Raw genomic sequence first — 11,060 nt, forward strand, 5'->3', positions numbered from 1 at the left:
CTGACCTGATGCGCCTTTTTTGGTTTAGGACCATGATGTTTTGCCCCTCTTTAAACGAGGACACCTCTCCAGGTTCATTGCTTCATTGCTTCAGGCCTTCTGAAGAATTTCAAGGGTCTCTTAACTTTGAAACAAATTTTGATGTGCGCTTTTCTGCTCATGTCCATGGCGAAATGGGCATGCGTACGGACCAGCGTTTAGAAAAACATGTGTAACTCAGGTGTTGATGATGGTCAAATGATGAAACTCAAAATTTTACTCACGTAAGTTATAGCTTCCCCCTACTCGGTGAACATCATGGTGTTACTTACCTTTCACTTGCAAAATATGTTGCATATATGTCATAACTGTTGCCAGTGGACGGCTGATGGATCTATTCCTAAATCAGTCAGGGATCAGTTGCACGGTCATTTTCACCATAAGGTCAATAAACTGGCAGTTTCGACCAAAACTGTGTAAATGTAGCTTTGATCTGCTGCAATTTGTTACCTCAAAACAATTTCCTTTCAAATCTTGAGTCTTTGACAGCTCTCTAAATAAAGAGGGGTACAACCTTCTGCTGCTCAGTCTGGCTACTAAAATGGATGGCACAGATTAAGGGCTTACTTTGGAGGTCTATCTTGGTTTACTGTTAAGGATGACTCATCATTTGTGCTAGCATGTCCCTTCAGTGATAAAATGGCTACTGCATGGTGTCCTGTAAGCTCCTCCATGTAAAGACATCTTCTGACTCTAACATCAATAGCAGTGTGAGCAGAAAGACAGAACATATCATCATTCATAATACACGTGAACAGGAAACCTTTTTGTCGCTGCTGTTAAGACGACATTTCAAAGGATATGAATGTATCAAAATTTTAATAGCTATTCGCCTAACCAGATTAAGAGGACTTATGAAGTACAAGGCAGGTGTGGCACTAAAACGGAAGATTGTCTTCCCCCTATTTAGCACTATAAATGTCTGTGGAGAGAAGAGAGAGAGAGAGAGAGGAGTCAATTAACAACCAGAAAACAATACATACACACAAAGAAAAATCAGATAGATCATTAATAATATAAATGTGACATTTAACTAGTATGTCATCCTATTTCACGTATTGGGAGTATGTTCTCCGCATACATACATATCAGCATACAGAAGTCATACATATATAAACAATATAGAAGAGATAATGTGCATTTACTCATAAAGTAGTAAGCTGTTAATTTAGTGTCACACAAAGCAAAGTGAAACACATTTGCAAATAGCTGGCAGGATCTTTCTAATGTAGGTTGTCCCAGTCTCTCAGTGCTGTCCCGCCCACTGTGATAGCTTCAGGAGAAGGAAACGAGCGAAAACCAAGAGGAGCTGGCAAGCCACTTTCTGTGGATAAGCTCATAATTGTTTACATAAAACATGGAGATTTGCATGAAACTTTAATGAAACTGTGCATTTGCACAAGTGATATGGGCCCCCGTCCTTTAAACAAGGCATTCCTCACTACATTAAGCCCTGCAGAGCCACCGACAGTGGAGTCAGGTGGGAGGGTGAGGAGGAGAAGCGGGAAGGACGGGTGGGGCGAAGCACAGTAACAGGCCTCATGGTGATGTCACATGACTGTGTAATCTATGCAATTCCAATAGAAATGAGGTGCACGTGAGAGACGTTGTTGACAACAAAACATAAACATCTCAGAACATTTCTGCCCAGACACCGAGACACAGTTGACCCCCCTCCTCCCCTACATTAATTTGACTAAAATCAAGAGACAACCCAGTTCAAGCCACCGCAGTTGAACATGATGAGATCATCCTAGTCTTTTTACTATTATAGGTCAGCAGCAGCGTCTCCCGAGATGTGTAAATACTCTCATATATACTGTAAACATCCCCCAGTCAACACTACAGTCAGATATAATGACACACTTGGAAATGTCCTAGTTGCCAGTAGCATGACATTTCTGTTAAATACAACCATCACGCACATAGGCGGGATACATACACACGACCAACTAATGCAAAAACACATGCGTTAGCAAAAAAATGTGTAACCAGTATAGTCAGCCCCACACACACACACACACACACACACACACACACACACACACACACACACACACACACACACACACACACACACACACACACACACACACACACACACACACACACACACGACTACTATATACTGTATGTAGGGAGTCTTTCTTTGTAACGCATGACTAAACTGCTGCAAAGCTACTGAAAATTTCATAATCCAGAGCCGAGCAAAGAGGAGAGCAGGAAAGGCAGAAAACGGGGGGAGATGGAGAGCAAGTGAGGCAGGCAGGCAGGCAGGCAGGCAGCAACTGTGGCAGCAGCAGGCGGAGGAGAAGCAGGGCGGAGGGAGCCAGAGCGAGGGAGCTGGGCAGAAGACGGAGTAGAGGAGGGTAGGGGGGATGGGCGGGAGATGGAGACGGGGAGAGAGTGGCTTCGACACAGAAGCTCGAGCCAGCAGGCAGGGCGGCAGCATCTGCATCCATGAGGGCCGCAGCAGCCATTCAACGAGCACCCTTCTTTCAACCCCCTCGTGGTAAATGGTGCATGGACTGCACTTTATGGTGCCTGCAGCCCGAGAGCCACACAGTCATTAACCAGGCAATGTCACCGGGCTCATCCGCCATGCTAGGCGATAACCTGCTCGTATACTACTCGCCATGATTTCTCCCCGTTAGTGCCATTTTACATCCAAAAATTATTTTTGTGTTGTCTCGGTGAGCGAAAGTATGATTCTGTCTCAATGTGCTAATGATCTGGAGGTACGCTGACACGTTCCTTGCCATGTGATCTACATATCATGTAGATTAAATGAACTTTACACCGTGGTCTGTCACAAGCTATCTGTGATGCTTGAGGTCATACCATTGTAAATATTCACCTTAAATCCATGCGGAGGACAGACGAGCAGATGCTGCCTTTTCTCTAATACATATACACAGCTGTGGTAAGACAGAGCATTTATTTCCTTGAAAGAGCTGATTTGACTTCAAATGAAAATATTTGAAACATCTAGAGAAGAAGAATTTTTTTTTTTTTTAAATGACACATTTTTACACCTTCAAATTTTCCACAGGTAAATACATTTCAGTGATCCTGGCTGCATGCATCAAGAAGGATAGCAGGTGTGCTCATGCATCCCTGCACATGTCGTCCATTTTCATCCATGTCCTCACTCCATCTCTCCCTCCTGCCCTTCCTCTTGTTTCATTCTCTCTTTCCCCTCTCCTCAAAAATCGCGTTTCTCTGGCCATGTACAGTGACGTCGAGCTCAACCTGGCGCGGTTCGACTCGGCGTGGCGACAGCACTGCTCTGGCCACCAGCTAGGCAGGGAGGGTTGGATGCCGCTTCATCACCCAGCCAGCCTGCCAGCCCTCTGTTTCAGCTATGACACGATCTAAAACAGCCACAAATGAAGATTTGTCACGAGGAAGATGAATAGCCTTCCTTCACATTACTCCACACCTTTCCCCCTCCTTCCTGCAAGGAACACATCCAGAACCGACCTGCCACCTCTCAGTGACAAAGACATACAGAGCAATGCTCTTCCATCAAGGTCACCACCTAATCTGATGACACAGCCCCTCGAGCTGCCAGATCCAAAGCAGCATCAGTTCCCTTTGGCATTAGAACGAGACTAGATTGAGGGCCATAATTAGATTTGCCTACGGCCGAGAACTGAGAGGACTGCTGGTGAAGGCAGGAGCAGAGACAAGAAGCAAAACCCAAAAAGAACAAAGAAGCTTGCACGACTCACATGATGAATCTCTGACAGCAACGCATGGAACATGTGGAAAAAAGACAAGTGAGCTGTGTGTTAGTGAGTGAACGTCAACAATCCTTTGTATCTCTGGACATGTTTGCTAAGTGTCATCTAAATTGTGTCTTCAACTTGTGCACTGGACTGGCGCGTTACATAACAGTCAGTGTGCACTGTGTAAAGACAGTGAGGTAGAAGACAAAGACAGACGGATAGGAACGCAGAGACAGATAATGTGCACCTAAACACACAGAAACGCACGCACAATATCTAAACAAATCTGCTCAGCTAATGATGGTGACTCAAATTTATTTTTCAGGTAGGCCTGGCTATATTTGAAGGGACTCTGTGTGGACTGCAAGAGTTTTACAACCTTGTTGTTATAGGTGCATCAGCATTTGAATGCATATGTGATTGGAGGAGACCATTTTGAAAAAAAAATGCCAATTTTGTTACATAATTCTTTGTTAAAAATAGACAACAAACGACGTTACCATGGTAGAAGATTTTAGCCTCGCAGCTCAGTCCTGTTGTAAACATACCAGCATTCAAACCACCACCGTACGCTTTGCATCTCGATCAATGCTTGGGGAAAGCAATGGCATTCCAGGATAAAGAATTATTCTTTCATTTTTACATACATAATAAAAAACATTCACATAGTATAACTCTCTCAGAATACAGGAGCACTTCAGTACATTTTTAAATCAGATGTTTTCAAAATGGCTGCAAATTTGAGGGGAGTTTTGAACTGTTCTAAACCCTCATTTCACCCTCTTCCAATATCTATAAGTAATGGTTTCTACAAATGTAATCATTTCTATTCAGGAACTGATTGGTACAACAAGAACAAGAAACAGTCATGTGAAACACATGCAGTCTCCTTCAACAGTTTTGGTAGACAGATACACATGTTATTAAGATACTCTCAAGGTCACCTGGCCGTCCTCCTGAGCGTCAGACATGACAGAAACCCAAGAGACACACGTGTCTCCTCTAAGAGAAGCAGAGTCCTCTCGGCCTGCTGCCGCTGCTGCTTTTCTCTCCTGCCACAGATTAATTTTTGAACAATTGGGAAAGTCTGTCATGTGGAACAACAGTCTTTCAACAGTAACTGCTGCTGACCTTTTCCCCAAAGCCCTGGGAGCATATTGGAGATATGGCAACGGCCCACTCAACAGCTCGACTCTCACACTCCCCAAAGGTCTTCGAGGAGGAAAACATAATTAAATTCTGCAACCTGATTATATAATTAAAACAACTGTAAGCAGAGCACACCTGGAAGTCCACCATCACAAACCACACAGGGTCTCGGCTTCATCTGCGTAAATTCCAGCCATGAGGTATGACTCAATGTGACATCATAACACTTCTCATCGACTGATCACTGTGAAACATTAATATTTATGTTTTTGCTCATATGATATGCCGAAACACATGTCTGCTGGTCTAAACAACAAAGTAACATGTTCGCTCGTCAATCAGGGGGAAAAAATATGAAATATCACCATAACTGCAAGTTACAACCGTTTCAAAATCAGCACAATGAAATTAAATAATCCACTGAAATGAAATGTTTGATCAGATTTAAATTACAATCATCTGGGGCTTAAAACTTTCTATTTAATATGCTTGGTACTTTTCAAAATATCACACAATCATTGTTTTTTATTTAAATGATTTTCAGTCATCATCAAAGAGATTTACAGATCTAAGAAAAACTGACCCAACGATCTAAATAAAGTGTTTAAAACAGAAGAATGTTAAAGCACAACAGGTCACGCACAAGAGCTAAGAGGTCACAGTGAGGTATAATGTTGTTATATTTCAGCTGGCCAAGTGCACTATTAGAGTTTTTGGTACAATATTCAATATTTGAGGTTTTGGAAGCCTGAGAAATAGGAACAAATACAAAATATTGTGCTGGGTATGAATACTTGCCGCAATAAGATTACTTTGTGTCACACCGTCCAATTCATACTTTAATAACTTTTCATGTTTTTTCTCCAAAACCCGTTTCATTTGACAAAAGAAACCAAAGATCTGACCTCTTAAATGGTGTCTTAGTACAAGCCAAACAACAGACAGTATTTTGATATAGATTAGGGACTGTTTCATTAAATACTTTGACCAGACATTTGCTGCCAGCATTTTTGATACTCTGTGACACATTTCACCAAAAAGTATTTAGATTCAATGCCCTGCACTGATCAGAAACATCTAATCTAATTGTGTGTGTGTGTGTGTGTGTGTGTGTGTGTGTGTGTGTGTGTGTGTGTGTGTGTGTGTGTGTGTGTGTGTGTGTGTGTGTGTGTGTGTGTGTGTGTGTGTGTGTGTGTGTGTGTGTGTGTGTGTGTAAACTCACTTTCTGAGAATTCAGGTAGTATGGGTCCAGGTCCTCCAGTGGTACCGCCACCAGTCCTCGAGGGATGTCCCCGTAGATGAAGGGCAGGCTCCTTCCAGCCTCCAGGTCGCTGTTGGGTTTGGGCTTGTTCTCGTCATCGTCGTCGCGGTAGCTGCTGTCCTGCTTGGGCGGCTTCTTGTTCTTCTCCTCGTTGATGCGCAGCTCGAGGATCCCCAAAGATTCCACAGTAAACTTCCTGAAGCTATCAGGTCCTGGCGGTGCAATAAGGGGTGCAGCCATGTTTTCATCCTGCAGCTACTTGGTCTTTAGGTTTGTACCATCCACAGTAGCAGCTCTGCGGGATGCAAGGAGAAAAAAGGAAATGAATAGGACGGCATGGATTACAAAAAAAAAAATGGCTGCCTGAATATTGTATCCTTGCCACATTATTAAATTACAACATTAAGAATATGTTGCTTTTCCTTTTACAATTCATGAGAGAAAGAAAACACCACAGCTGCTGGAGGTGATAAAAAAAACAAAAACAGCTCAAAAGCTCCAGAAAACTAGAACCAAGGAGAGCGATTGGGACGACAACATGAGACACCATGGTAGTTTTATCTTGGGCAACATTGTGTGTCATCAGTAATCTCACCCAGTATCCCCACATTAGAGTGTTAAATATAACTTTGAATGTGCACAGGCTTAAAAAACTAACGTCATTTACATATCGGGGAGACATTTTACGTCAGTTACGCCTGGTCTTTTGTTCAAGCAACAACCACTGACGACAAGACGTTAAACCTCTGACAGCATCAAACCTCTGCCAAACAAACACAACCAGCCCATTTAAGAATTTTACACCTTATTAGTTTTTGAATAGCTGACAGCAAACCCAGCACACTTAATGGCGGCATTACTCGACACACTGAAGATGTAAAAAGGATATAATGACAACTGGTCAAGCTGCAGGACATATCAGCATCATGATGTGAGGCAGCGCTGAAGGAGAGAGGAAGGAGCTGAGAGGAGAGTTCAGCCACACCTGAAAAATGCATGAAATAATGTGATCCCCCTTCCTTTGCTTGGCCTTATATTCTATCCATTCCGATTTATTTATTTTTTTAGCCAGTGGTGGCGAAGAGGAAGGTGGATGCAGCCTAAACAGGACAATCAGCCATGTCTGAATCACAAGGCCTGTCACTTCCCCCGCTCCCCTCTTGCATAACTCCCGTCTAATTAAAATGCTCGACGTGTAAAGCCGATTTCACACAGGAAAGACGCCCCTCTATCTGTCCTGGTATGGGGAGAAAATAACACAAAACACAGAGAAAACATGCAGCCTGTGAGCCAAGACGTCTGTTTTAAAATGGACCCCGGAACCTCGCAGCCTTCTGCCGCTCTGCTGGCGCTGTCCGCTTCAGCACCGCAAGAGCGCGCACGCACATACACATACATCAAGTCTGCGCGCTGCTTCCATCCAGGCTCATCATTTTCACAGAGAAAACCAGCACATTCTGGCATCTTCTCGGTCTTTCCCACAGGCGCAGGAAGAAACGGAAACTTGTCCACTGAAGCTGGCAATAAAGAAGGAGGGCCTGCAGACGCCATTGTCTGTGTTTTTCTTAACACATTTCATTTCGTAGAAAAAGTCAGCCTCAGAGAAAAGCCGGAGGGTTATTCTGGCAGAGAAGTGCCCCCCCCCCCCCCGCTACAACCAAATTGGCCAAAGCAAAAATATGACTGCAGGGGGTGGTTTGTATGTTGAAAATGTCACGCCGAGGTAAACGCCACCGTGGATTTGTTCCAAAAAAAAAAAAATCACAATCGTGATATCGATGTATCAAAAATAAATGAGTGCAAGATTTCTGTGTTGTATTTCAGCATACAGGATTCATCTTTTTGCCGGGATATTCTGTGCCGTTTTTGCGCGTTGTCTTGAAGGATCTGCACCACACCCGTGAAACCATGTCGACTGCCAAATCGATAAGGGCTTTTTTTTTTTTTTCTTTTTTTATCTGTGCACAAGATCGCCCGGAGCATAAAGCGGAAAAAGAACACACAGCCTACACCAGCAGGTGAAACACAACAACAAAAATCTTGACGATCAAAAGGCAGTTATGGTGCTGCCACACCAAAAAAAACAACAACAACAAACAAACAAACACCTGGATATTTATTGGCTATCGATGATGGAAGGAACATCGGGCTACTTACATAGCATCAGCCCCCTTTTCGAAGCCTTGTGGTGTATGAAGAGCATCATCCTGTAGTCCAGAGGGTATAAAAAGCCCAAAAAATATAGCCCAATGTTTGTTTTTTTTTTTTTTTTAAATCTTCCGGGTTTTTTTGCCTTTGTTTTTTGGGGGGGGGCTGGACCAAGTCAGACGGCGCCCTACCTGAAGCCTAACCTATGAGGCATTTTCTCTCGCAAAGGTCTAATCGATACCTTGGAAGCTCGACAAAATAGTTAATCCGATAAATTCCTTGCCACCGACAACATCTCATTGATAAAATGTGTATATTTCTCTCCCCCCCCTCCCCTCCCCTGCTCTGGTCCAGTCGATAGATGCTGAGCGAGCGCAGACACCCTCTTTCCATTCCGCTCCACAAAAAAAAAGAAGAGATGCGGGGCACTGTGCAGCTCTGCGACATTTGGTGCGAAGCGAGGATACCGACGGAGAGAAAATCTGCCCTCATCCATCAACGTATGCACCCCCCCCCCCCCCAAACCACTATAAACGAGGGATACTCACATTGTAAGCGTTACAATGAATCCGGAGAGCTGTTGCAGGACTGCAGATGTGGAAAAGATTGGGGAGAAACTGCAGTTGTCGCCATATTGTTGCTGCTATCTCCCCCCCCCCCTTCCTCCCCCCCTCAGTGCGAGCAGTCTCCCTGCATAATTGATGACTCTCAACAGAGTGTAAGGGAGTGTCGGCAAGTGGCGCTTCGTGAAATCGTAAAGGTCCTTTAGGCCTGGCGGCCTCTAAAACCCCCCCAGTCAGTGTGCGGGTTCACGAAACAGGCTCAGAGGGGAGCCTGGAGGAGATTGTGCGCAGAAGATCCATGCCCAAGGTTTTTCTGACAAAACGCATTGGCTCACTCTGTGTTTAACGTGGTGAGTTTGTAGTGCAGGAATGTAATGGCTGGAGGCGGCTTTAACAGGGTCACTATATATCTGAGGTATTGCATGTTGCACATTCATTTGTGCTATTAAAGAGCAGAGTGCGGGAAGGGGCGGGGGAGTTGTATGTTTGTATATATATATATATATTCCCCTTCCCACACTCTGCTCTTTAATAGCAGAAATGAATATGCAAATAAACCTGTCTTTTGCTGTTATGTAGGCTAATGTGTGATGAACACAAACCTAAATGAAGTGACCAATCCTATTAATTTCCCATTTAGTTGTTCAATTTTTATATATATATATATATATATTATAATATAAATTAAAACCTTTCTGATGTTGTATTTCATCACGGCCTTATTAGCCAATTTCATTTTTGACGCAGCCCAATGAGCCAAACGTGCGAGTGACGTCACAGACCGGAAGGAATTGTTTTGGTTTGTTGTTGTTGTTTTTTTTGTCCAAAATGTCCTAAAGAGCTGAAACTAAATGGATTTAAATGGGCTTCTTCTGTTCGTGGGCACCTTGTGTTTGAGTTCACTCATTTCGTCTCATGATGGTAAGTAGAACCGGTGCCAGGGTGGGACTTTTTTTTTTTTTTTTGGATGTAGTTTTGTAAAAGCCTTAAACGCAGATTATTTTCTTCATCAACTGTTCAGCTAACACATCTTTGAAGTGCAACAGTCATCTACAGGAAAAAAAAAAAAAATCAACTACTGGGTCAAATTCAACAAGTAGACCTGTGTTACATGCTCGTTTGAGTTGTGTACTCACGTCATCCCAAATGTCTGATCCCACAGAAATCCACTTTGTTTTTTAATCACGAAGACGTCGTTTCGTTTGGTCACCTGTTCATGACGTCACAGCCGCAGCTAAAAAAAAAAAAAAAAAAAAAAAACGGCTCCTGGGAGCTGGCTAACCACGGCGGCTAACGGTTGGGTTTCTAATCCGCTCAATCTCGCCTCTTTGACGCCGAATAAAACTACATTTATCACGTGCATGATTGTCACTAAAGGGTACTGGCTCAAATTAACCGACTTCAAAAATGAAGACGCGGCAGAAGAACGAGGAGGACTGAGAAGACGCCATCACTCACTGCTAAACTGACCAACCGTCCGTCGACAGTCGGAGTTGTCAATCCCTAAAGTCAGTAACTCCCACGAGCCCACCTGGTTAATCTGTGTGAGATTATATTGAGTGCTCGTCTGCATTGATTGTATACTTAAATTGTGTTCAATAAAGTATAAAAAAAAAATTAAAAAAAATTGATTTGGAGACACCCCTGACTAGATATAGTAGATATTATTGATTAATGAATAAAATATTAATTGGAAGTTGGTTTGAACAAAGAGCATCAACAACAACAACAACAAAACACAGCAACAAATAATCTGTCAGTGAATTAAGCATCATAAAGACCATTTTATGACTCTACTTGTATAATGTTACGCTACATTTAGATATTTAACTATATTATATTCAAGTATTTATATGTGGGATTCCTCCTTTTCCGGCAGCTTCTCTGACTCAGTTCAATCTCTCATTGAACTTTTATTATCTTATATTTTGTTGATTTCCTGAAATTATTAAACAAGTTCCTGCAATTCAATCAAAGTTCATCAATGATGAACATAATATTACAAAAAAAAAGGGGTTCCTTGCATTTACTTGCATGGCGTATGTAGTAATTGAGTCTTCATCATTTTTGGTTTATGCTGTATCCATCCAGTTTTTATTACTTTGCGCCATCACAAATATCAACTCGATTTTGAATGAGATCGTTGTACTTTTTTTTCTACTACTACTA

The 11,060-nt window shown here is 42.8% G+C and overlaps 1 protein-coding gene across 7 annotated transcripts in view; it reads right to left on the bottom strand.

Moving 5' to 3' along the window:
* Positions 1 to 8,980, bottom strand: part of scn8aa (sodium channel, voltage gated, type VIII, alpha subunit a) — a 45,439-nt gene extending 36,459 nt beyond the window's left edge. For 3 of the 7 annotated variants that reach the window (XM_069688881.1, XM_069688876.1, XM_069688882.1), the window contains exons 1-3: positions 8,338 to 8,782; positions 6,142 to 6,475; positions 843 to 961 (exon numbers count right to left, since the gene is read on the bottom strand). In XM_069688881.1, coding sequence (XP_069544982.1) covers positions 843 to 961; positions 6,142 to 6,420 — 398 coding nt within the window. In that variant the 5' untranslated portion in view covers positions 6,421 to 6,475; positions 8,338 to 8,782. Of the gene's footprint in view, positions 1 to 842; positions 962 to 3,773; positions 3,792 to 6,141; positions 6,476 to 7,576; positions 7,596 to 8,337; positions 8,784 to 8,876 lie in introns of those variants that run through there. The other 4 variants (XM_069688877.1, XM_069688880.1, XM_069688878.1 and 1 more) reach the window with 4 other exon arrangements.
* Between the last annotated feature and the right edge of the window lie 2,080 nt (positions 8,981 to 11,060).

The sequence above is a fragment of the Brachyistius frenatus genome, unplaced genomic scaffold, assembly GCF_029030835.1.
Source record: "Brachyistius frenatus isolate BFR_SWC_R1_liver_20210118 unplaced genomic scaffold, ASM2903083v1 Contig_6, whole genome shotgun sequence".
In the NCBI taxonomy this organism is placed as follows: domain Eukaryota; kingdom Metazoa; phylum Chordata; class Actinopteri; family Embiotocidae; genus Brachyistius; species Brachyistius frenatus.